Below are 27,754 nucleotides of genomic sequence, written 5' to 3' on the forward strand. Positions count from 1 at the left end.
GAATCCAAACAGCCTTACTTTGTTTCTTGAGCATATTTAATACAACCCACATCTTGTTCTTTTATATTTACTACTTTTGTTGCCAAGTGATCATTACTGTGGCGTGTCTGCATGGGACTGAGAAAATCTGTTAATCAAACACTGTGGGAGGTACACTGGGTGTTTCTCAATTCCAAGAATTGCATCAGCATTTCCCTCACTTGTGTATTTTCCTTGTGTCTTAGTCCTGCCCACATAAGATGCAAGGGAAATATACAGGAAGAAACTGCAGGGAGAGAGGACTGAAGAAAAACGTTTTAACTGACATGAGACATACTGTTGTCTGATCATCATCATCATCACCATCATTCTTTATCATGGCAGACCAGGACAACTTCCAGTTCGACCAAGGACCAAGGAACGATCCTATAAAGGAATTGGGAAACACCCTATGTCTCCTTTCTTTTGTTTTGAGTTTCTGTTGGCTCGCTTACTTCTCTATTAAACCACAATGATGATTTGTTTTAGTGCTTTTCATCATCTGTTTATGGTAACACATATGCTGATTGTCACTCAGTGGAATGGTGTGACAACAAGGATGCCACCTACATGCATATACACATGTACAAACAAAACAACTCTTAAAAACATTACTAGTTAGCACTATAAGTGGTCAAAAACTCAACAGGCTTGGTTGGTCTTTCATTGTCCAAAGGGAGTTTAAATTCTTTTATCATGACGAGGCAGAAACACAGACAGTATCTAACACCACAACTGATTCAAGCATCAAAGAGTAGCTGGAGGGATCCTCCTAATGGACTCCCTTCTTTCAATCACAGTAGTGGAACTGTCAGTGGAACTCACTGAGGGCAGATCGTGGTGGACTGTGGGACACTTCTCTCTGGAGATCCCTGGGTCTATAGGCCCCCTGCAGTGCCAGTGAGCCCAGCTCCAGGCTCTGTGGGCTGGGTGTTTTCCCCAGCTCCAGTCCCTTTGGCTTGGAGGTCAGGTTCAAGGGCTGACTGGCTTCCTAAACACACAGTAAGATCAGATGAGCAGGGGTGGGGACACTTATTAACTTATTCAAGCCTAACTGCAAAGGATGAGGGTGTGCATGTATTCCTGTTATGCACAGCAGATTTGGCATGTTGGAGCGCATCTGTCACACCTTTGTAGTGTTCCTGATCTTTTGTCTTCACGTTCACTTTATCCTATCTTTCCTTTTGTTTATTTAAGCTGTGTTGGTCTATCATTGCTTGCCGTGCAAATACAGTTCATGCTGCATAGACACACAGTCAAGAACACTCTGAAAGACACATATACCACACACATTAAATCTTTGAACAGAGGGTGTGGTGTACAAAAGCTTTTCAGCCTATGAAACGTTACATTATCTCTTTAATCTAGCAGCTTCACTTTCTTTAACATCGATTAAGCACACACGCAACTTAATGTATGTACTACATAACACACCATATTCCTGTACAGTTAAGAAAATCCATTTGTATAATTTACTGTTCCCTCAGCAAAGCTTGTATTCTGACAATATAATCTGCATTGTATAATGCATTAACATGTTTGTTTTAGAAAACAAGAGAAATGGGTTTATTGCAGTTAGATGTGCATTTTGATAACTGACAAAACATGTCCTGTAGCAACACTGTACCTGTCGGAAGGAAGCATTGCTCCTCTTTATCTGGGTGGGATGAGGGTTCGGCAGCAGCTGCATGGAATAGTCCACAGCTGTGGAAGATGCAATTACATTTTCTCTTTGAAAAACATTATCACTGACTGAAGCCCAGGCAAATACCAAATTAGAAATAAATACATAAGATGCAATAGGTGTAAATATATGACTTATTGATATATTCCTTAATAGTAACAAAAGCACTTTAAAATACCACATGACAGTATATATAACAGTTGCCCAAAGTTATTAGGACTATGTATTTAAATTGAAGTTGTTATGTAAAAATGAATTATAAAGGGGCAAAGATGTAAACTGCATAGCAAAATTTCTCATGGTATATTTCTATCACCCACAGTATACCGTCATATTGCCGAACAGACTGTGACATGACTGTTCAGTGATTGAAAATGTTCTCTTCACTAGCACAACAAATCATGCTGAAAACCATCATGGAGCTCTCAAAAATACAATGTCTAGTTAATAGTGAAGCACTAATATGAAATTAAAAAGCATAGCCCCTTTCTCTGTCCGTATCAAAGAAAAGATGACTTCGGCTGACCTCCTCCACACAACACAGCAGTCCTTCTACAATCTCTTACATTAATCTGTCAAAACATTCTGAAGCACTCACATAGACTGAAGCATTTCTTGAAATAAAGAAAGCAAATGAATGGATATCCTTAAATTCCACCTACAATGTTTTAAAGACTGACCTTGTGTCTTTGAGGTTTGAAAAGATGGAGAAGACAAGGTCATACATGAGCAGAGCTTTTAAGACTTGTGAAAGCAAGACCGCACAAAGCTGTACCTTTCTAATCTGTGCCCTGCTAACTGTACAAGCATAAGTATGTGAAAGGTGCTATCATCCATACTGTTCAACTGAAGTCTACGTTTCTATCTCACAGAGTTCTTTCCATTATCTGTAAAATAGGCCTTGAGTTAGAGTACATATATATGCTTAAGTTACTCTGCAAAAACACTCCAAACACTCAAATACAGAAGACTCTCCAGCAAGGATGGCAACTCATGGATCTATACTGACGGCAACAACTTGTCAGCACAAAGTTTCTGGCCTTCAAAACACATATTGTCAGATAACTTGACTGTTGATTTTTCTTTCACAACAGGTCAGTCAGACGGGGCTATAAAAGAAGTGAATTCTCAGCATTATATAGGTTCGGTGAAGAGAAAACTTGGGAGGATAATTACAATGAACTAACGCTGAATTAAAAAGAAAACAAACATTATTGATTCCATCAGAATTATTTCATCCACTGATACGTTTTATCCATCCTAAAATGCATCTCCTACTAAAACAAGAGTATTTCTGCTGTTTACCTCATTTACCTGTGATGAAAGATACATTTATTTTTGCAGTGGTAACGTTCCAAAATAGTATAAACATTTGTAAATTGATGTGTAATGTTTTGATCCCAGTAAGCCTTAACGCTCCTGAATCTATGACTCAATCTGATTCTCATCTCACTGGTACATGAAACATGTCCAGATCATCATGACACTTTGTGATTTGCCAGTGCTATAATGTTGTAAGCACAAATTCCAGCACAAACGAGTCACTGAAGAGACTTAGAATGACTAATTTTAGATCAAGAGAAAGTTTCCTTATCAAAATATGTGTACACTTTAATATCCACTTTAGATTTTGTGTTGCTTGTAATATTTTTAATAATTTAGATTTTTTTTTTTTTATCTTTGCCTTTCCAAAAATGCATTTATATTTAATGGTTCCAAAACAGAAACCTCCCTACTAGGTTGAGGACTTACTTGGTTTGCAAGGGATTGGTTGCAGTGGCAGGGTCATCTGGGGGTCAGAGGTGACCGGGAGGGGCTGGGTGTTGGGGTGGAAAGCCGGGATCATTACGTATGGCATGTTCACCTGCTGGGACAATCCAGGACAAATACACCTTAAATAACAGTTCTAACTCCATTTGGCTTTGATATATGAAGACTTATCAAGGTCTGGAGAGGAGCTGACCTGGATCTGCTGCTGAAGCAGATTGATTTTGTGCTGCTGCTGGATCAGCTGCTGCTGCTGCTTGGCGATCTGAGATACAAGACATATTCATTCTTACACATAAGTGACAAATGAAATAAACTGTGAAATGACTGTATGCATTACTACATTAGATTAGACTTTGAGAATTCAATAATACAAATGATTAGGCTAAAAAAAGGTGCAATGAACATGAGCTGCACCAAAAAGGACTACTCCTTTTGGAATATTCAAATTGTATTAGCTTTAAACATGAAAAAACATGGTTGAGAGTTTGAGCCAAATATCTGATCTGTATAACAAGAAGATGTTTAAGCAAATGTAATAAATTGAGTAAAGTGATATCACTTGACCATAGACTTTGTACAAAGATGGACGACATGAAGGAGCGTCTACCAGATCTGTCCCCTATTTCTTATATCTGCCAGGGGCTCTCAGTGTGAGACCACGTTAGCAGCAAAGATAGTGGACGGTCGATGAGAGAGCAAAGGCTGACACAGCCAAAGAGCCAAAACCTGACTTTAACTAAAAAAAAAAAAAAAACCAATAAAACTAACGGTCCATCTCCACTGTGCAGACAGTTGTCGTTCTTTTCTGTCTGATTCTCTGCTGTTTCACTTCACGTTTCTAACATTCAAATACACACTGTTATGCAGCAGTGAATTACGAAAAACAACGCCTTGGCTCTGTGCTGTTGTCTCATCATGTGCCAATGTGACATACTGTATAAAACAAAGATCCCTTAAATGTTGTCCATCTAATTTGCTTAATCTTCACACTTCTTCATACACAATCCAAATACACAGAAATCTACAGGGGGGGATTTTTACTTCCTGATTTAGTTCGTAGGATTCCTCAGTTTGCTGGTCTGTGCGATCAGAAAGGTTCATTATAGTTTTCATCAAGCTAAAAGACAGTATGCACATTTGTTTTGAAGTTCCTTCATGTTTGAATGGGAATGATGATAGAGGGATGAGAGTGGCACCTGTTCCTGCTGTTGTCGAGCCAGCTCCATCTGCTGCTGCTGTTTCTCCAGCAGCAAAGCAGCCATGTTCCTCTGCTCAGAGTGGGCTCCCAGGAGCTGCTCCCTCAGACCACTCAGCTGGTTGATCATCATCACCAACTGGAACTCCTTCTCTGCCAGAGACTCTGGGGTACCTGAAGGGGGTCACAGGGTCAGGTTTCGCCTAAAACTGCTTGAGCACTTATATTTCATGACACAGAAACAGTGTTATGTTATTACTAGTTTAAAGTTTAAAAGTTTAAAGTACTCTCTAGGGCTGGAGCCAGTCTCATCTGACACTGTGCCAGAGGCGAGGTACACCCTGGACAGATCACCAGCCCACCACAGGCCTGGAGTATTTGGTTTATTTCTAATTCTCACAAGATGAAACTATTATCTTATTGAGAAATTGATTTCATTATTTGCCAAACCTACAAGACAACAACTAAAAAAGTGAAGAAACAGAGTTGAATAAAGATTAATATAAAAACACATGTGGTGTGGTGTTTCCGATGTTTTTGTCCCAACTTACACAAATTTTTGAAGGAACAGAAGATGGAACCAAATCCCTACATGCAGCAGGTTTTTAGAAATTTGTAGCAAGTGTTACAGAACATTTTTCAGCTAAAAATGATGACCCCAGCAAATTATCACAATCTAATATGTCAGGTATCAATACACAGTTGCGGCAATGTAAGTGTGGTATAAAGGTGCTAGTGGTGTCTGAAAACTAACCTTTCAGTTGACCTGCTCCCACTGTGCTTTTATCCAGAAGCTTCTCCTTCCAGTCAGTGTTCAGCAGCTTCTCAATGGTAGGCATTACTGTTAATAGCACACAACAGGTATTCAGCAGAACCACACTGGGCTGCACTAGACAGCGTGAAAAATATATTCGGTCAAATAAAATCCATCTGACACCAAACTACTTTCTCAGCCTCTCATCTGCCGTCCTAATGACATTGATTAAAAAAGACATTTGAGGTGCTGAAGAGCAGAGGTTGTTTGTGCATCTGGGAGAAGTTTTGAGTGTTTGAGTGGATCAATATTTGTACAGAGAACAATTCAAGGTCAGATAGCAGAGAGAATTTGAGAAAATTTTTAAGACAAGGAGCACAGGCTGGTAAAAGAGGGCACAGAGTGTCTCTGGACCACATGCGAGGAATTGGAAAAAAAAAAAAAAAAAAAAGCTAAAAAAAAGCAACCCCCGATCTCCCCAAACCCTTTCAGGAAACACAACAACAGACAAACCGTCACTTACACACATCGATTTTCAGCAGACTTCATTGTTTAATGCTGAATAGATAGCAGGATGAAGTGCACTTAAACACATACGATATGGAGCTGTCAAAGTCTTGGGTAAGAAAATTGTATGGACGTCTATACATGTGAGTAAGAGAGAAAGACTGCCATAGAAGGAAACAAAGCAGAGGTGCAGAAAGGAGGCAGACTGTGGAGGCGCATTGATATAAATGCTACAAATGGAGAGTACCTGCTGAGGTGAACTAAGTTCAGTTCCAAATACAAGACAGTTTTTTTTTTCATGCTAAAACATTAACATTTGCATTAACTTCAGATCATCAGGTGTTTACAACAAACATCAAACATCAGATAAAGACATGCGGTGTGTCCTCACAGAGAGGACCTAGCGACACTAAAACCAAAAAAAAAAAAAAAAGTATGCCATCAAAATATTTGTAATCACATAAAGTTGCTTAGTTTAGTAGCTTTAAACAACATAGGTTTAAATATCTATACAAATATTTTCCTTGGAGAAACTGCCTACAACTATGTACTGTTATATCCATATTTAAATAACATCACATCTGCACACTCTCGATGATGCCCAGCTTTACAACTCGTCTTACAACCCGCACAGCTATAAACACTTTGACTTCCTAAAAAGTTTTTTTTTTTGGGGGGGCTAATTAGCAGTAAACATAAAATCCCAGTAGAGTTTTGTAGCTATGTCATAAACCACATTAATGGGCTACCTGGAGTTTTGACCTAAAGGTCAAAGGATCCCAGTGTTATGTTATGTGATACGTCAGTTAATTCTCTGGAGGTTCAGAGTAATTGCTTTTTGATTACAAACTGTTAATGTCAATCCCAAGGTAGGACAGAGATATTTCAGTGTGAATCAAAGAGCTGGTCCAACTAATGGCCACTAACATTCAACATAAGACCCAATATGTAATAATACAGGATGAGCATTTAATATTAAAGAAAATAACACCAAAGAGAATCACTAACAAACTAATAATAAAATAATAATAAAATACAATAAAGGTTAGAGGTAGTAGCCTTTTGCTCCTACTGAGGTCAAAGGCACTGCCAGAAAAAGTGTGAAGCTTTTGTTAAATTAGTTTTGTCAAAATATTCAGAACAATTTAATGGATAGTAATTATATAATATAATTTCTCTTTTAATTGTTTTAATTAACAGCTATGCTTTCAACTTCACAAACACGAGATATTTTCCATTTGTAGAAGATCCAGTCAGATTGTACAGTCACTATTAGGACAGCTTCTATTGCTGAGTATGATTACTTGTCAGCTCTATCAACACTAGTCCAGACCCCGCAGATCAGAAAGTGAACAAGTTTAGACAGACCTTCCTTGAAGTTGGATTGTCCTTCTGGTTGATCACGTGTCTTGGCCTCATGTAGTCCCATGGGGCTCTGCCTGTGAGGGAGCTCTTTACCTGGGGAGCCCTCCTGCCAGGACACAGAGAAAAAAGTGATTGATCCATCAGACCCATGTAAGAAAAGCAGATTATGTCTAGGGTCAACTGAAAGACATATCTATCTGTGACACTTCCAAGATTCAAATTTCCTATCACCTTAATTCTATGTAATTTCTTTTTGTGATGTTCTTACCGAAGGGGAGCGGGAGAGAGGTGGGGTCAGCTGACGGACCTCCAGTGGCTGATTTCCTGACCAGTCACTCAAAGGAGATGTCTTAGGAGGTTCAGTACTGGTAGTCACTCTGCCTCCTCCGCTGGGTTCCTCCTTTTCTACTTTGACTCCAACACCCGCCATACTGACATCCCCGCTGGAGAGGAGGTGCACTGCTGGAGGGCTGGGTTCAACCATTCTGTTGAAAGGCAAACACAACACACAATACTAGCTGTCATTTGGGTGTGGTGAGGTTTGGGCAGTTGCCATGCCAGTTTTTACTTGGTAGCTGATAGAATTACTGAGAAAAAGCATACATCAAAGTAACACTAGGATATTTTTAAGAATCAACTAATGCATTTTACATGTAGCAGTTTTTTGTTTATTTATCACACTGACAAAATGATATTTGCCTGTATCAACTGTAGGTACTTTGTATGACATGAAGACAATGAATACATTAAAGCAGCTTTTGGAAAAGAGTTGGGCAAAAGGTAAAAATGTACCAGGTATCAGATTCTACCACCATTTAAGCGGCTCCATGCAGCATTCCTTAGCTACAGTGGTGCATTGAGCTAAGGCTACTGACTGAATACTAGCATGCCAATATTTGGCAGGTGAAAGTTTGCATGTTTTCCAAGGATGTCATCTCAGATTGTTTAATTGTAATGTTACTGATCAGCACTAAACACAAAGTACAGCTGAGACTGATGGAAATGTTATTAGTTTTGCATAAAACAGAAAATTGGAGGAAAAAAATTTACAAGAAATTGTGTATTTTTTTTATTACTAGTAGCTGCTGATATATTTGACAGAGCAAGTGAAAATTGTTGGGCTGCTGAGGGCGACCCCCGGAGACACTAGGATTCATGTTTTGGGGAATGTGAATAACAATAATAATAGTTCTTGAAATATTTCAGTGGACTAAAGTGGAGGACAAACTGACTCTGATACTGCAGTCTGTTGAGCATCGCTAAAACTGAAGGCGTTAAACTAAAAGTAACTACACAAGGGAGCATAATACTATAGTACAAAGGGTTTCCTTGGTTTCTATAGGTGACAAATTTACAATAAAAGAGAAAATTAAAGGAAAAAAATCCTCAGTGTTCATTTCAGAATCGTGTCAGTTCTCTGTTCCACCAGTTAGTTCTACATTTTGTCCTTTTGATTACTATTAAGCTGGGGAACTATCAGTTTAACTCAAAACATTTCCTGCTTATGTTTCACATTAAAAGTCTATCAGGAGATGAAGGGATTATGGATTTTTTAACAACAAAGTAGAGGGGATCAAAGGTTGCTGCTGTAGCAATGGAATTAGCAGCACAAATGTACATTATGGTACAGTTATGGTACAGCAACAAATGAACATAGAGTCAATCTGGAGTCCGTGTTAACACAGTACATCAAAAACGTTTTCTTACTAAAATATTAAAATAAGCAGTGGAATGAGAAAAATGTCACTTTTCTGCAATTAATTACTATAAAAAACGTTTGAAATCATCCAGTTGCAGAATTTGACTTGTTTTACTGACAGGTACATCAGCAGAGTCAGGCACAGCAGTTCATGAAAATACAGAATCATTACAGAAGGTACAGAATCTCATCACAGGGAGCGTCTCTGCTGCCTGGTCTGTCTTTCAGGTTAGGAACCAATGATTTGGTCACTGCCAAAGGGGAGGTTAAGGGTTAGATGGCAGTTGTGCTTCTACCACCTGAGGTCACAGTGGTGCTTATTGTCTGAGTGCATATGAATGGGTGAGTGTGTGTATGACGGTGAGTAATAGGAGGTTATAGGGGAGAGACAGACAACGCCTCAGCAAGGGAGAAAATGAGAGAAAGGAGGAGAGGACAGGTTGAGTGAGAGAGGTTTGAACCACAGTGAACTTGAACAAATCGCCTCGGGCTTGTGTGTGTGTGTGTGTGTGTTATTTCCCAGCTTTGCAGCAGGAGGAAAGAAAAACACAGCAGACAGCAGAACAAAACAAACAGAACACACAAGGGCAAAAAGTGCACATATATATAAAGAGGCAGAAAAAAAGCCATTGTTGGAGCCAGGGAACAAAGGAAGCCGAGACAATGGGGGAGAGGCTGACAAAAGCCGCCGGCCGCAGGAAACAGGCCGGATAACAATGCCAGCGGAATGTGCCGACCAACTCGGGAACAAAAAAAAAATGTGGCGCGCCACCGTTGTGCAGAAAACATAATAATGTTTAAAACCCCCCTCTACTTCACCCAGCTCTCCCAGCCTATATACTGTTTCTGAACAAAGCCACCTGTCTGCCTGGGTACAAGACTCCAAAACCTTAGTGATGTATATCCATATATATGTGTGCATGTATATGTTTTCAAAGCTGCGCAGTGAAACACAGCTATGAGTCACAATGTGAGACTATTTCTGTAAATAGAAATCCAATGACTCCTTTTGTGGCCACTGCCTAAAATCTTCTCTACACAGGAGGTGATGAATCCAAACTTGTATTCAAAACTACACGGTTGAGCATGTGGCAAATCAAAAAGCTAAGAGACTCTGACTGACTGAAATTTTGGATGGCATTCTATGGTTCTTCCGCACTGAAAACCTTAGATCTAAAGGGACAGAGTTTTCTTAAGCCGGTGTACATTACCACCAGTCAGTCAGTAAAACAACATGACACGTCAGCAGGAATTCATATGACCTCACCTGTGTGCTCATCCTCATACACATCATTCTTGCACACTGTACAGTACTGCGCAAGACACAAAGGAAACATAAACCTCGTCATTCAAACTTCACATGTGGTGGAGACTCCAGAGGGCACCTTTATGTTTTACTCATAGAGCACACTACCCCCACTGTCAACTCCCTCAACTTCTACACCTGCAAAACCATACCAGACATTTTTTTTTTTTTTTTCAGAAAAATAAAGGAGAAAGGCCACACAAATTTCAGGGTAAAATTAAACATTGATGTTTGATGTAAATGATAACATAAATGATACAAATGTATACTCTATATGTAGAGGGTTCTTGCAGCAAAATTATTTTTCTATATACAAGGTTCCAAAGAAAGAACTTTAACTATGAATGGTAAAATGAAGTATAAAGGCTTCCTAAAAATATAAAATGCATAACCTTAAAATGTATATATCCGCAGGTGGTGGTCATCGTTCCTTCAAAAGAAAGTATTTTTAATGTAGAGAATATCTGCCTGTTTTAAGCAATGTTGCAAAAATAGCCAGAACAGGAAAAACCTGAAAAGTTCCTATTTTCTTTTCTTGCTTTGTAATTTGAAGAACAAACCTGACGGCTGAGAAAACGTCTAATCATGTTAAACCACGTACTAATGAGCTGAGCTACATTAATTTGAAGGTTTGTATGTTATTCCCTTATAATCACGCAAGATGAAAAAAAAAAGAAACATTCCATGTTAGCCAAATACATAATAATGTTGTTACTGAATTTTAACACAAAGCCACCTGTTTTCCAAGGCTCCAAAACCTGCATGGATTGAGTGTGTATTTATATCTGTGTGTGTTGTCAAACTCTGAATCATAAAAAAAAAAATCAATTTCCCACAGCTGATTGTGACTAAAAAGGGGGGGGTGTAACACCACTCACACTCATTTGATGCCGTCTGCTTGACTACTGTTAACTTTGAACTCGATATCACATTTATTTGTGTGTATGACAAGAATGTGTGTGGATATCTGTTTGTGTTTGGGCCATAACTGAACATTTAGACTGCATTTATTTTAGTGTCCCAGGATAAATATTATTTTTTAGTATTAAGCAACTTGTTGGGACATCTGTGGTAACCTCTACAATAAAATATCTGCTATCTGCAACTTTAAAGCCACAACGATCTTTATCAGCCTAATCTTGTGTGATTGCTATTTTCAGGTGTGGTGTGTGGGTGTGCAGAACGTTGAGATGAAATGAGAATGGAGGGATGAAGTTGGAGAGGTGGGAAACTGTTTAGCCAACACTGCAGCAGCCGCCGTCACTATCGGCAAGGGGTTGATTGTGCGACAGCGGGGGGTCAGGCTGGCAGTGGCAGAGCACCGACTTTTGTCCCACGCTGGAAGTTATTCCTGGGCCTCCCCTCCACGTTCCACAGAGGCTGGACTGTAGAGCTGCCACAGGTGGCTTTCACACGCCTCTGCACAGACTGCACACAGATTGTGTGTGTGTGTGTGTGCGTGTGCGCAGAGGTATGCACAGAATCTCAGCAACCCACAGAGCACAGAGCTGTTGACAGTGAGGAATGTGTCAAGGTGTGTGTGGTTTACAAGCACAAACCTTTTTCTTAAAATAAATAAATAAATAAAACCGTGCACCTTAGCTACAATATTGCAAATCGCTCAAGGTTTTTGCTTTCCTCTATATTACTCTATTTGTAGTTAAACACACACTTGCAGCTGACTGCACCCATGTGGAACCTGACCTTGCTTATGTATATATGTAATGTGTTTGTGTGGCATGATTTGAATAGCATTGCTTTCTTATTGGGTTATCTTATTGAAGCATGTTTTCCAACCACCTACAGTGTTGCTCAGCTTTTATGGGCACTCACCCCTTGCTGCTAAGAAATAACAATAAAATAGACCTCAGAGCAGCCATTGTGCTAAACAAAGTAGAACAAAGTGAGCAAAAACCACTCTAAGTAAATTTTGCAACCCATTTCTCACATTAAAAATATATATAACTGAACAAATGACCTACTGTAATGGGGCGAGTTCAGCTCAAGCAGCGAGTAAACCATCAGCACAGGTGGCTCTGTATCTTCCTTCCAATACCTATTTATTTGTTCTGAAGAGCTAAGCAATGCTTGTTTTATAAAAGAGACACGATCTGCACCATGTAACCATGTCTACACTCACACCTGTTTCTAGGAAATTCCTCAAAAAGAAACGAAAGTGCAGTGGAACATTGCTTTGCATAAATCCGCTGATTAATTTTAGATCAAAGGAAAGACTGTTTCAGCGTAGAACTTCTAGTGATGCTTTTTCATGAATACTTTTTAGTCAGCAATATCTAGCAATCAAATCCATAGAGAATTATAAAGCAACTCAACTTCCTAATTTGTAGTGACATGTAAAAGTTTTCAGCTGAACATCAGACGTTAGTGGAGAACACCATGAAACTAAAAACTAAAAACGTCATTTTTGTTCTTTGGTTGCTACAGTTGATAAAACAGCTGAAAGTAGAATGAATATCTTACACATTAGTCTTAATGATAACGTTTGCTAACATCAAGAATCATTTGTTTTCTAGCCCAATTTGAATGCAATATAATCTTAGTTTTGACGACCAACATTTTATTTAAAAAAAAAAAAAAAAATAGTGACTTCAAGTGATCAACACAGATTGCACAGCTCTTTCCAATAAATAGCTTTTATATTTGGAAATAGTTACAGAGTTAAAAGGAAAGGTTTTCCTTGATTTGTGTGAACTAATCTTTTCTGTTGTTACAGAACTACACTTGCCCCAACCCCTGCTGTGAACTGAATGCTCCTGTGGCAGCAGAGGAGGAGGCGATGGAGGATGACAGTGGACAGAGGAAACACGCCTCTGGCCTCAGATAAAAATCAGCTCCTCTCCTTTGAGTGCCGACAGCAGTGAAACCTTACACTTCCCATGACACAAGAAACACTTCACACAAAACCTTCAGTTACCCAACAAGTTGCAACACGTAAAACCTAACATTACCCCCAGGGGGATTGGCAGAGCAAATCCTTTCTGTTGTTTGCCCTTTCTTTTCTTTTCTTCCTTTGTTTCCTTATTCTTTCTCAGTGTTTTTTTTCCCCTCTCCTTCTGACAGGAGCAGCTTTTTGGATTTATATCGTCCTTGTTGCTTTTCCAACTACAGCCTGAGGCTGAATAGCAAAGTGCACAATAGACAGAGAGAGAGTGCCAGGAGCCGGTCTCAGCAGTTGAGATCAGCAGGATAAAGTGTTAAACATCTAAAGAGGTTTACTCTGTGATAAACAAATAAAGACGTTCTCACTGTCAACCCCAAGACTGACAGCTATTACGGCAGGAACGCACCAATAACAGAAAACCAAAACATGGCTCTGTCAGCTGCCTCTAACACGACAATCTACCAAACGAACACCTAGATCTTTGCATACTTTCACCCCAGTTCTAGATACATTTCCAACAAACAAATTGTTCAGTTGTGGATAGCGTTTCATGACAGTGTGATGAGTAAGTTTTCAACCTGTTGTGCAGTCATGTTAAGACAAGTGCAAACCGATGTATAAACAAATGTTTGGGGAAATGTTTCACAGTTAGCAGGATTTGCTTAGGGATGATAAAACAATCCAATGCTGTGTGCCAGGCAGTGCCTGTCTGCCCACAGGGCCTGGGGCTTGGGCTTAACGCAGGTCTTCCAGCAAAGGTAAACATTACTAAAAGACACCAAACCTTTCTAAAACTCTAAAAAAAATCTGGATTCTCTTAACCTGAACCTAACATAAGGGATGCTGCTTTGTTTGGTTTCAGCTCAGAGAAAAAGTAAGACATGTTTCATAAAACTCAAGAGCACGCTACACGTACAAAGTGTGCACAAACTTCAATTAATGATAAACAAAAAAATTGCAAATTTTAAAATTGGATATTTGTAGTGAACACAAAACTAGAAGACAAAAAAAAAAGATCTACTTAGAACTTTCATTTTCCACCGTCTCCTATGTAGTTTTCTGTACTGACCTGATATGGCCGAGCGGTCGTGAGGGGATCCAACAGCGCTCCCTGACTGGAACAGAGCTGCTGATACAAGTCATAGTGTCTGACTGTTTTTCACCAGAAATGTCTGTCTTTTCTACTCTTCTGTTACCACTGACCCAGCCGCCCCCCCCACCCAGTCTCCCTGCTCAAGAGGAGGAAACACAAAGAGCCTCTTCAAATCCCACCGTCCGTGGTCTTCATTTGCATAATTAGCATGCAGATGCAGGTAACCCTGGCTGCAGCCCTAACTTGCACAATAACCACACAACATCAGCCAACCAACAGGTGTGATTGCGGTGTGATAAGAGTATTCATCAGCTTCAGACGCTTTTTAACAAAGTCAGCTTTATCCTCAGTTATGATTCCCTGGACATGTGACTGGAACCAGGGACAGTGAGGTCAGAATAATGACAGGGTTGTGGTGTACAGGCCAGGCAACATATAAACAACAACGTGTGATAGAATCAGACTATTGTCGCTGCTGTTTAAAATCATTAATAATTCAGAGGACAGGAACTAAAATTTTTTGCTCATTAAATTCAATTTTGTAAATTCTTCAACTGGGTGGGGGTGAGGAGGGGGGCTTTGGGGTTTGTATCAGCTAACACTGGGTGAGAGGTGGGGTACACTCTGGATAGGTTAGGTCATAGAGACACAGTTACACTCACGGTTGCATCTATGGGCACGTTCAAGGGGTTCAACATTTAAAGCTGAAACGTGACTTTGCATGGAACACACACACTCCCCTATTGGGGAGAGCTGGACGCTGTGCCACAAGCAAACTGTCCTGCAAAGTTCAAACTGCAATTTGTCTGTGTAAATAATCAAAAGCATGACTGTAGGTATGTGAACAGATCTCTCTATGGAAATGACCAGTACGTTATAAGCTACAGCAGCCAACTGAGATCCAACATCCAGCAACAGTAGCCCTTCTAGTAGTGCTTCCAACAAACCAAGATGGGCAATTACCAGTTCTTCCACTCACACTCAACCATATCACATCCAGTATTAGTATTAGTATTAGGTACCTAAATCATCAAAACAACTAAAAAGCTATCGCAAAAGTGAGTGACCTCCAAAACAAAACACCCTCATACTCCAAGTTTCTGTATTTCACACATACATAGAATTTTGCTTGGTTTACACACCTTTTCATACTGTGTCTGTGTGCCTCTCAACAGTTTACCACACTTTTATTTAACTCTATCAGACCGACTTTAAGAAAATTTCAAAAACAGCTTTTCAGTGAAATTTCAAGGCCAAGCAGCAGAACGCTTACACTGAACATCCTTAAGACCACACTGTCATAGGAAAATGATTCAAACTCTGCGTGTGGGTTTTGGGACCTTTATTTTATTTTATTTTTTTATTGATAGAGTTGGTGAGACACCCACGCACCTACACACACACACATACACACACACTCTCTCAGGGCAAGATAAAAAGACAAAAAAAAAAAATGAGGAAACTGAGTGTGTATTCCTGATGAGCTTATTCTTTGGACTATGCACTATGGTTCAGTACCCTTGACATCAAAAGGCCAAGAGAACAGAGGAAGAGATTGGAAGGAATGGAGAAGAGAGCAAGGCTTTTGTGTCTTCAGTCCTGAGAGCGCATTCTCTAATGAGGCCAGTCAGCTTTGTTCAAGAACTCTGTGCATCTGTTGCTGTGTGTGTGTGTGTGAACGTGTATGCCCGTGTGTGTGTGTGTGTGTGTGTGTGTGCGCGCGTGTGTGTGTGTGTATATGTGTGTGTGTACTTAGAAGCAGAGGACTACAAGCCCTGATAAGGTGCTGTTGTTCTGTGGTTGCTGGTCAGTTCATCACACAAAGAGCAGTGTTGGGAACTCCAGTGCTGCGATTGAATGATAGAGACATCACAAAGACTGCATTTTACTCCCTTTTTCCTCTTGGAGTTTAGGGGCTGCCCCGTAGAGGCCTGCCTACTGCACACACATGCTCTCACACACACACACAGACACACACTCAAGAGCACACACTAATCTCCAACACATCACTAACTCACAGTTCAAATTTACCTCATGCCCAGAGATGCAATAAATATTAAATTAATACCAAAAAAAGTAGTCAATAAAGTGAAAATGACCCAAGAAGGAATGGAGAAGAAAGTGTGATTACTTCACGTGCTAAGATGTTTCTTGTGAAAATATTATTTCTGTTGGAAAAAGGTGGTGAACATTTAATTTATGTTTTTTTTATTTTAAAAGTGTTTTGGGGGATGAAAAAGAACATTAGCATACACATACTGCACTATGAAAATTCATGACCCAGAGGTTCAACAAGCAAACAAGAAAGGTCTTATGTGTCAGATACGGAAGAGGAAGGTAACACAATGTGCAAGCTTGTAATGTGGAAAAAAAACAAAACAATTTGATTCGGAAAAGAAAACAAGGAAAAAGCCGCAAAATGAAATGATAAAAATAATTAAAATAACTGCTGATTACAGTCAGATGTAAGAGAAAGTTTTGTAGTACACAAGACATGGCTGTAAATGTGTGTATTTGTGCTTTACTTATTGTTTTACCATTGCCCCCTGAATATAATCTCTTGTCAGACAAGTCTGAAAAAGTTTTAACAGTGAACAGACTGCACATATGCCTAACCCCTGACCACAGAGATATGTTAATTTTCTTAAACAGAACCAATATGACTTAATCTGTTGTCAGGAAATCAGGGCAGACTGTTTTATTTAGATACAGTTCTTGGTAGGCTGCAGGCCTTCTTCAGTGATAAATGTCAGGCTTTGTTTAGAGCCCTCTGCACGATGTTTGTCAAATACCTTCGGTGTGGACAACAGCTTCAACAATCTGTGTTTTCTGAAGGAAAAGTAGATCATCACTCAAAGTGAATCAAAGAAACCAAATCCAAATTTGCATCACAATTATTGCAAAGGAGAGTGATTGTTGCTGAAGGGGGTCGCAAAATCATTCCACCTTAATTTGCTCTGAACATATGCCTGTGCTTCCCTCTGTGTTTTAATGACTCTCAAAGTTGAAGGGTTGTAGTTCCTGCACATTGCCCCTGCCCACACCAGTGTGCAATGTACCTCATAGCAGTAAGACGTATAATTTGCTTCCAGTACTCCAAAAAATAGCTACTTTCAGGGCTTTGTTACAGCTCGTGCATACAATCAATGCATTCATGGAATTTTGCTTGTCTACTAAAAACAAAAATTGGTTTTAATTTTTTGGTTCAGATGGCGCAACATGTGCAAGTAGTAGGATAGACGCCGGTGTGCTGGCACCGAAGGTGTAAAGCACGCCTATTGTTGTTACTCCGTGAATTTATTCAAATTCTTGTATTTGGTGTCTTCCCATTGGGAATGCTGCTCTATGACTATATTTGGTAAGGATCTGGTGTGCAGTTTTTTACAAATTGTGAAAAACTAGTGGATTTTTCCCCAAAGGAATACCAGGGAAAACAATGCCATGTTTTTTCTTAATATCTCAAAAACTGTTCAAGATAATCACATAAAACTTTTGTACTTGCCACAGATAATAAAAATATTTCACCACCATGTGGCAGGTAATACATTTTTTTGAATGACTGGACTAATAACTTCTATGTGACACATCAAGCAAAAATTTTCATGATTCCTTGGAAGATTTTGCAATTCAGAAAGCAGATTTTGGTCTGACATAAATTTGCCGCCATTTTGATTTTTTTTTTTCCAAAACAATTTTTTTTTTTTCACTGTTTTCTGTATTACATGCAATCTATCAAAATCTGGTACCCAACTTTTTTGGTGGACCCCAGAAACAATGGTGCCAGTCATTCTGCAATATTCATTATCATTCCCCTGCTATTGGTCGATGACGATGAGTGAGTGGTTTCAGTGGCTTTGAAATGCTACATATGCAATGTCTAAATGCAAGCAAAATGTAATCCCAGGAAAGCCAGGAATCTGACAATAAACAAATAAGGTAAAGCACAATATGTTTTTGATAGTTTCTAATTATGCATTCCATTAGTTTATTGTGGTCAGAAATGAAGTAATATCAAAGCACAGCTCTGTTGACTTTAAGTCTTTGATGCATTAGCAGTGATCAAAGTTGCACATCAGCAAGAATAATGTCTGCTGTGGTTCTATCCTGCACCAATCCACTCTACAGGCTTATCTATCTCCTTGTCCAGTTTCTCTCTCAAAGAGCTTCTAAATAAGATGTATAAATAGGCTGATGACACAACTGCACCCTTCACAAAGACGCTGCGGAGAGAGAATAGAGAGGAGAACGGGACTCTGGCTATAGTCACGGCCCCTTTATTCTTCTGCTTTTCAGAAGCACGGGTTAAAAAGCAGCCATTTTTTCAAACCCCTTATCCTTCTCTTTTTCTCTCTCTCTCTCTCTCTCTCTACCTCTCTCTCCCTCTCTCTCCCTGAAACAGGTCGTCTATTGTGGCGGCTAGCGAAAGGCTACTGTGGCATTTATCAGAGAGAAGGAGGAGGAGGATTGGGGGGAGAAGACAAAACACACTCCCAATAAAGAGATAGTACAAGAGAAAGGGAAGAAAGGATGTGTATGAAGGCCACTTTTTTCTCTTCCTTCACAAAGCCCCCCCCCACACCCCCACTCTTTCCACCCCCTGCTCCTTCAGGCTAGCTCAGACAAAGGAGGCCCGACTCTCACAATGTGCTCTCTCCTTTAGCCTGGCACACTTTATATCCTTACTCCATTCACTGCTGCTTTCTGAGAGCACCCACGTGTGCACAACCTATGTGTGTGTGTGTGTTTTATGGAGTTTGTAATGGTGGTGGTGGTGGGGGTCTGTTTGCTGAGGGTCTTATAGACCAAGGGGCCAGGGCTCTGAGACGTTACTATGGAAACGCCTTTGAGCAGTAAGGAGCACAACAGGTGATTCTGCCGAGGGCCCGTTCGTCTCAGCGCTGAGAAACTGCAGGAGGGCTCTGCTGTGTGCGTGTGTGTGCGTGCGTACATGTGTGTTTCACAAGTATAGCATCTTATGCTACTAACAACTTAGTGCCATAGGTCTTAACCAGCTCCAATAAGCTGGAGATCATGTCTGAAGTTGCTAGATAACCACCATAATGACACACTACCTGGCTTCGTGCACAGGCCCAACTGCAGACCTGAGTACATTGCAGATACATCTAGAATCTGTGTGAAAACAGGAAAACACAGTAACATTGGTAGGGTATCATTTTAAATCGAAGCATGCTCCAATAACCCATATTCATACAAATGGCAAGTCAAAAAGCAGAATGAGAGATGAAAGCAGGGTCATGAACAGGAAAGAAAAACAGGAAAGAGGGAACCATTAGTTAAAATTAATGTTTTTAAAATGACTATTTAGAAAATGACAAAGTGAACGGGGTTGCTGGCAGTGATGAACCTGATTCTGCAGCTTTATTAAACTTTATAGTGACTTTCAACTCATTGGTTAACTGTCAGGTCCACAACTTCACTGTTCTAGCTCACTGGTCAAGCTTTATAAGGAAGACAAGATTAAATATTAGTACTAACACGAAACAAACTGCAGCCTTTCACATTAAAGGCTAATGTTATGGGGATAATTCCATCAGGCTTTGCTGCTATGGTTGATAGAAGACTCACTTGAACATTAACTTGCTATTTTAACTAATGTAACTATTTTCCCTGGAGACAGATAAACTGCTCAAAAGATGAAGAAAAAGTTTCTCTTACCCTATTTCACAATCCGTATTGGAAAACTTCCCCTCCATACTACAAAATCTATGACTTTCAGACGTGGAAAAAAAGCCAAAGTACAAACCTGTATTATATACTTTAGCCTTTAGGTAAGCAGGACTGGCTAAAGCTTAAAGCACTAATGAAGACCAGGCTAGACTAACAGTCATTTTCTTGTGCCTGTTTGCCTTTGCCATAGAACTGATGATTTTCTGTATTTGCCCTCTTGTGAGCAAATTCCATGAAAATACCATATTGAATTGTTAAAAACACAGCAGTTAGACATATTGTTGCACTAGGTTTCATGTTGCTTTATTACTGCGGCGTATTTGACTTCATCGCTCATACACCATCCTGCTCACAGAAATACTCGCTAACACACCAAATCTGAATTAATCCACAACTCTAAACAGTCCTCAACAAATACAGCACTTCCTCCTATTTAAGTCATATTTGTTCAAAACTCCAGTGCACAGCTGTTTTAGGAAATGGCTGAGCCTTTTTTCTAACTGAAACTATATATTTGTGAGCTGTTTCTCTTTTCATCTTAATTTCCTAAAGTCTAAACTTTTTTTATATGCCATTCGAGTGAAATATTAACTGGTGTATTTAGTTATAACTAAAATAGCCCAGAGTAGAAACCAAATACAGTTTTAAATTTGAGGAAAAAGTTCACCATTCTTTATAGTCTGCAGAGCTCTTTTGTTTTTGGAGGTGACAGGCTGATAAAGTGGTTAAATGCCACATGCTGTAATTTATCTGAGTGGTTTCACCTTCAATTTTTTTAGACTTCAGCAATTGATAAAACCAAGACACATGAAAAAGACTTAAAACATGGAAAGAAATCCTTATCTGCCTGCAGGGCAACAGCAGCAAGCTGCCCAAGAGCAGCAAATAAAGAAAGGTTTAGGGTTTATAGCTGATATCGTGTACCAGGATGGTGTGGTCATCCAGCACTCATCTACAACTTCACTGCTGCCACAGTATGTACCACCTCACCTCTGTCCTTTCTATTTTCTGGCGTACTGTGATATACCATACATGTATTTCTGTTTATTTCCCTTTGGAAGTTTGAGATTTCATTCATTTCATTTGAGAATGGCAGGGTATGTGTGACGAGGACAGACCTCACTACAGCGGAGTTTTTTTTTTGTTTTTTTTTAAGTTAAGCTGTTATATTTTCAGCAGTCTATCATCTTTTACATCTTTTACTTTGCTGAAAGAATCAGTTTAAAGATGTGTCACTGGTGTTGTTGTTCACTTTATTGGACACTAAAAGATATATCAAAAGCCTAAACACATTGTGAATGATTAGTCGTAGTCACATTATAGTAAACACATTGTGAATGATTAGTCGTAGTCACATTATAGTTCAAATAAGTTTTACACAAAAACAAGTAAGCACATAATGGCTTACTGTCGCTTTAGATTTCACTGATTTTGAAAGGATGCAAATCATGCCGCTGGACTGCTGTAGTGCGAACAAACGGTTTCTGATCATTTGCAAATGCTTGCACATGTACACACACACACACACACACAAACACGCGCACAGACACAGGTATAGAGTGGGAGTCTAGGGTTTTAATAAAAAATTAGGGTTTCGTATAACAACAGTGTGGTGTTGTTGAGCCTAAGGGAACGTCATGTAAATGAACCAGGAAACTGGTACGTTTTTATTTGTGCATGCCGAGCTCATGTATCAATAGAGTGTTTGTGAATTCTTCCCGATCGCCACAGAAATAAACAAATCGGCTGGAAGGAGGATGGCAACAAGCTGATTATACTTTTATCTTTAGTCATGGCAAACAAAAAACATCTGTTGTGTGCACTTCTCTGATGGCAAGCAAATCTGTTGGTTAGTAAAGGTGCTGAAACATATTAAAAAGCAAACAGAAACTGTGGCATTGTGGTAGCATGAAACGTAAAGTCTAAATTTAATTAATGTGTGAATTAATCTTACTTATTTTATTACGTTGTCACGACCATTCTTTATTTATGTCTAACAGTCATTTTTTTTTAAATTTGGGGTCCACATTTATCATGATCAAAGCAACAAAAAATCCTCAATAATATAATTTTCAAGTCATTACATTTTTATTATTTGCTCTCTATAAGGGCTCTTCCAAATGAGGAGGCAGATTCTACAGCATTTTATTGTTGATTTTTCAGCATCTAAACTTGCTCATTCATGTCCCATGTGCCAAACAATACAGGGCCGTTATGTGACGAGCATTTTGGGAACAGCGAGACAAAAGAAACCTGTAGTTATGGCCCTTTCACAGAGATCAGAACTTAAAACACACCAAATACTTTCCAACAAAAGCTTCCCTCTCGACGCTGTGTTTAGTGAAACACACCTTAGTCCTGTAGGAGCTTGCTTTCTGAAATTGCGTGCTGAATGAACATGTGCATTCAACACAGGTGTGAACACATGTAAGAGAAGTTCAGAAAACTCAAGTACTGTTCTCTTTTTTTTTTTTTTTTCACAACTTAAAGACTGATTAAAAGTGGCATGAGAAATGCTGGGCAGCATTCAAGATTGCTTCCGTTCTTTCTTCTTTAAAAACTGATTTACAGCTGTTGATAAATAGCCTGCAACGGCTGAAAGCGTGGGCTTCACTCTTGCATTATTAGTGTGTTATTATGAGCTTATGACACCATTGAAAGAACACTGAACGCATAGGTGGCCAACTTTGCATGTGCAGGACAGACTGAGATCCTTTAAGTACTTTTTTTAAAGAAAATCTTCATCTTCATGAAACAGACACCTAAACATAAACTGGATTACTGCTTTGACACACACACACACACGTCATTGCATGCTTCAAAGAGTGCATATGAAGCAAACACATGAAAAGCCTTAAAGAAACAAGCCTCACTCATCTGGGGGTTTGGTAAAGAAAAGCCTGATGTATGTAAAGCACGACTCTTACCTTGAAGGTGGATATAGATTCTCACCAGTGGGTGGCTGCTGTTGTCTCTGTATGTCTCACAGAGTGGCCCATCAACAGTATAGACTTATACTTTATCACCCACCCACTGAGAGCCACAGTGCATCCTTTGTGTGTATGTGTATGTGTGCATTTCCTATGAAGTTCCTACAGTCTTCTCTTTTTTCTTCCTCTACCAAAGCAACAGGTTTAAAGTAAAAAATCCTGCAATGGGTGTTGATGTTATGAGATGTTAAGATAAGGTGCTCTTTCTTACCCCATTGGCCCCAAAGATAAATAAAAAAAATAAAAGCTTAAGATGAGATGTGGCTTGACACTTAAGGATGGCTAAGAAGTTCTACCCTTAGACAGTTTTCTCAGCACTTGCACTAAATGTCTGGTGATGTATGATCCCGATATACAGAATCTATAAAGATTACATATTCACAGATCATAATGGCTTAACATGAGGAGAACAGGCTGTTAAATAATGCAAAAGAGGACACTGAGGCACAGAAACTGACTGTGATAGCACGCTCTTATCAGGGACACGGTGAAGAATAAACCTGAATAATCTCACTTGATCCACTTATTAGAGAACAGATTAGAGACATACCTTTACTACCTATCGGAGAGAATAAACTCATAATTGACACCACAATACTGTAGGTACCATGTTAACAGTATATCATATGCAGAACTTCATGTCTATACAGCTGCAACTGCTGATTACTTTCTTGTGTTGTTTTGTCAGTAAACTTCCCAGAATGAAAAATGGCATATTCTGACCAACAGTCCAAAATGAAACGAAATTCATTTTACTATGATATAAGATGAACAACACCAGAACATCAACACATTTCAAAGCTGCAACTACAGAATTTTGTCATATTGACATATGTCTGAAAAGGTTAACTATTGATCAGCAATTGACTGTAATGCTGTAGACTTCAAGTCTACAGACAGAGGCAGAGAAACTACTCAAAATAATGCATGAAAGCCAAACTATAATGACCCATATTCAGTTTTAGATGGAACTGATTTCAAGGACCGGCAAAACATGTTTCTACACTACCTCCCGTGCCAGGTCCCTGTTACAATAGTGGTTTTAAACTTCTGTGGGATTATTTATCTGGTTAAATAAGGGAACATGGTTGAATGAGAGTGTAATTGCGCCTCAATAATGGCTGGGCAAAAACGGTTTAATTTTAATTCACAACAGTAAAAATATTCAATAGCAAACTATAGTACATCAAAATACTGCAACTATATAGTAAATCAATTAGAAATTTATTAGGACTGCAACTTACAATCAACAACTACAGCAATTTACAATCATTTTTTATTATAGTATTAGTAGTGGTTGTTGTCAAAATAGTAGTGGTAGGAGTAGTATTTGGTCTTGAAGATAGAACAAGCAAATTGCTGGATTAATTAAAAAAAGTTTTGAAGTTTGAGCCACTGACATGACTTGTGGCTAAAACTATCAGACGTCAGCATGTTGAGTGTTTCCACGTTCACAGTTGTGATTCCAAAAGGAGACAATGCGGCAAGAGGGTTTTATTTTAAGAGAGCACAAGGGCTCCCGAAACCCTGCATTGTTATTTGTGATTAGCTGGGCCGCACACAACGCTACAGGAGAAGCTGAGGAGTACACGCACACACACAGACACACACACACAGACGTGCCATTATTCTCCATTGTGGTGTTTCTCTGCGGACTCCTGGTCAATAGGATTGAGAGAACAATGTCCAGAGGATACCGGAGGTCAGGAGGAGAGAGGGGAAAAACCTTTGTCTGCTCTGCTGCCCTTATGGGGACATCCGATGTATAGGAAACAGTGAGCACACACATACATACACACAGACACAACAAACCATTTAAAACGCAACACAACTAATTCAAAAGTCTGAGCGAAAAAAAAAAAGTTATAAATAATGCACAAGAAGGTGTCATTATATGTAAAAATAATAAGTAATGTGCAGTTCATTATCTTCTATACTGGAATGCTGCAGAGTGTTTTGGCTCTGCCAAAAGGGAAAAAAACACAGGGTTTGGTTTTGCCTCTTATTGCAGGCACAAGATTAAACATCCAATTGTTATAAAAACAAAAGCCTGCTAATGTTTGAAAACTTGAAATCTCATAAAACAAGATGCTGACCTTGTGGAATTTTACAATGATTTCAAGGTACTAGTATATATTTTTAGGGACCCATCAAATTAAATGGTAATATATCACATTTGCAAATAATAAGATAAACCAATCATGTCTTTACTAAAAACTTTATGAAACAGATTACGTTTTTTTGGGAGCTTCTCTGTTCTCTCCTCCGACAGAAAAATATCAGATACTATCTCATCTATTTCTTTGTGTTTATTTAAATTCATTCCGATTTGAAACTGGTTGAACACCTGACTAGTTTAAGTGTTCAGATTCTAACAGACACATGCCAGCCAATCATACACTAGTTTGTCCTACTGCTATGATGTGAGAATTGATAGCACTCAAGACAACCAGCAATGAGTGGAACAGTAAGCACCTGGGTCACCTTTCATCCAACATGAACCCATTCGTTCCACACCTGAAGACGTAGCTCCAAAACAGAAAATATGGGCAGGGGAGGCAGAGGTGAAGGGTGAAATGCCAAGCCACTCCTTGGGATTACCATGTGCGTATGTGTGTGTCAGACAAACAGATAAATTGAGACATACATACTATACAACATAAAGAGGTGCTGATAGACAGTCTTCAACTGTGCACAGCTCCATCCTCCTCTCCACTGTGGCCATCACAGAGCATCAGGAGATGATGTGTACATGCAAGTTGCAGGATATAGATATGCAGCAGTACCGTCCTTCTAACTGTCCCACTTCTACCAAAAAAAAAAAAAAAAAAGAAGGAAAGAATGAATGAAGAGGAAAGAAAAGGAGTGGTGGCAGCAGTAGGGGGGGGCGAAGAAGACAAGGAGATTGACGTAAAAGAAAGGTCAGGGACTCCCCACTGACAGACAGCTTTGTATGCAGCCAGCCACTGTAAAGACAAGCATGCACGCTCGTACAAATTTGCAACTTTACTGTTCAGTGCCTCCCCCCGCTGTGGCAGAATAACCACAGGCTTTTTATTTACTGTGTACTCCGCACTAAGACCTCTGAACTGGTCCCACAACCAGGGCTCACAGTGACAGTCTCCTTAACTATGCTGCAGCAAGACAGCCTCACCACTGATCCCCATCAGCCACACACTTATTTCTGAGCTTTTTTGCATGATGAGGATGTCTGTATCCTCATCAAAGGACCCTTGGGTGGGAATCCACACACCGCTGACTCACAATGCACCCATGATTCATGACATATGACATAGGAAAAACTAGTTCTAGACAACAAATTCAACTTTTTTTTTTTTACCCTTTTTCCTCATATAAACCAAATTTCTTTTTTAATGCTACCTGAAAAAAATGTTATTTAAATGCTTCCTTTGTGTTATTTTTATAAATATGACCACAAGGGCAAGTTCATATCATAATGAACCTTGATAGAGTTCTAATTATTCTGCTGCACTCCTCAACTTGAGCAAACCAGCAGGAAATAGAAAGGTGTTGAAGCCTTTGGCAAAATGTTGACGCATGTACCTATTCTCAGTGAACCTGCTGATACCCACTCATTTGCATCTGCCAACAGAGCTGACATCCTCATCGTCCTCATCATCATCATCATCATCATCAGTCCCCCCAACTGGATAATTGTGTAAGCTGTCAGCCATGCAGTGCAGCACTGTGCTGTCAGACTCTCATTTTTGGCACATTCAGAGGAAAAAAATAAAGATTTCACAGGAGAGAGTGAAAGACACGGAGTGGAGAGCACTTGCTTTAGGTCAGAATAAAATCTCTTGCATGAATTATGATGGAAGAAAGCAAGAACGGAAATTCCTGGAAGTCAGACATTTATGTGTGGGATAAAAATTATACCTCTCTAGACTGATAAAGGACAAACTTAAATACATATCCGCAACATTTTAAAGAGTTCAGGAAGTTTTCAAAGCAAGTGTGGCGTGACAAAAAAATACTACCAGTGAGTTCTAATGTGCGCAGAGGTTCCTAAACAATCCCTTAGTCACAAGGATTAGTTTTTTAAGCGATTGCATTTCAAGCGTACTAACACCGAAATGTGATCAAGTCTCCACTCACCAGTCACCGATGCGCCCTGAGCTCTCCACGAGAGAACAAAAAAAAAAAAAAAACTTCCGTCCTCCTCCTCTTCCTCTCCCGGTTTAATTGCTCACCGCATGCAAAGCACGGTGGTTTGGGACAGAGGCTGCTCAGTACGTGTGCGGACTTTTGCTCCCGATCCGTCGCTGTGGAGTGAGCTGGTTGGCGGTGGTGGATGTTGGTACGATGACGGTGGGGGAGCGCGGATACACGCAGAGGTGGAATACTACTGCCTGTGCGTAAATGTTTTGGAGACTGAGAGCGCAGTCCTACTCTCGCTCCCGCCCTCCCTCACTCCCAGTGACTTTCTGTATACTGGTCTGGGTTCCCAGCGCTCACCGTGCGCAGCGCCCTGCCACTCACCTCCCACTTAAAGAGAGAGGGACTGATTTCCAGGTGGTGGCTGTCGGGACACAAGGACAGACAGGGAGAGAAAGAGAGAAGAGGCTCAGTTTACCTTGGATACTTCAGCCGGCTTAACAGATATTAAAGAAGTTATTTAACTTTCTGTGACGCAATTCATGATTGTTTCCATTCCCGTCGTCTAACCGTACTGATTCTTAACCGATTAGCCACTGAATCGATAAAATGTCTGTAAATGTTGACAAATGCTACAATCACATTTTTTAAGTGTCCAAGGTGA

General features: G+C 39.7%; 1 protein-coding gene across 4 annotated transcripts in view; it reads right to left on the bottom strand.

Moving 5' to 3' along the window:
- The window catches only part of sox13 (SRY-box transcription factor 13), a 35,449-nt gene extending 8,041 nt beyond the window's left edge, over nt 1-27,408 (bottom strand). The window contains exons 1-9 of one of the 4 annotated variants that reach the window (XM_026306443.1): nt 27,091-27,408; nt 7,562-7,778; nt 7,297-7,399; nt 5,422-5,508; nt 4,669-4,841; nt 3,666-3,734; nt 3,455-3,566; nt 1,646-1,722; nt 844-1,009 (exon numbers count right to left, since the gene is read on the bottom strand). In XM_026306443.1, coding sequence (XP_026162228.1) covers nt 844-1,009; nt 1,646-1,722; nt 3,455-3,566; nt 3,666-3,734; nt 4,669-4,841; nt 5,422-5,508; nt 7,297-7,399; nt 7,562-7,777 — 1,003 coding nt within the window. In that variant the 5' untranslated portion in view covers nt 7,778; nt 27,091-27,408. Of the gene's footprint in view, nt 1-843; nt 1,010-1,645; nt 1,723-3,454; nt 3,570-3,665; nt 3,735-4,668; nt 4,842-5,421; nt 5,509-7,296; nt 7,400-7,561; nt 7,779-14,269; nt 14,344-22,908; nt 22,957-27,090 lie in introns of those variants that run through there. The other 3 variants (XM_026306441.1, XM_026306442.1, XM_026306440.1) reach the window with 3 other exon arrangements.
- Nucleotides 27,409-27,754: the final 346 nt, after the last annotated feature.

Source organism: Mastacembelus armatus, chromosome 5 (assembly GCF_900324485.2).
Source record: "Mastacembelus armatus chromosome 5, fMasArm1.2, whole genome shotgun sequence".
Classification (NCBI taxonomy): Eukaryota; Metazoa; Chordata; class Actinopteri; order Synbranchiformes; family Mastacembelidae; genus Mastacembelus; species Mastacembelus armatus.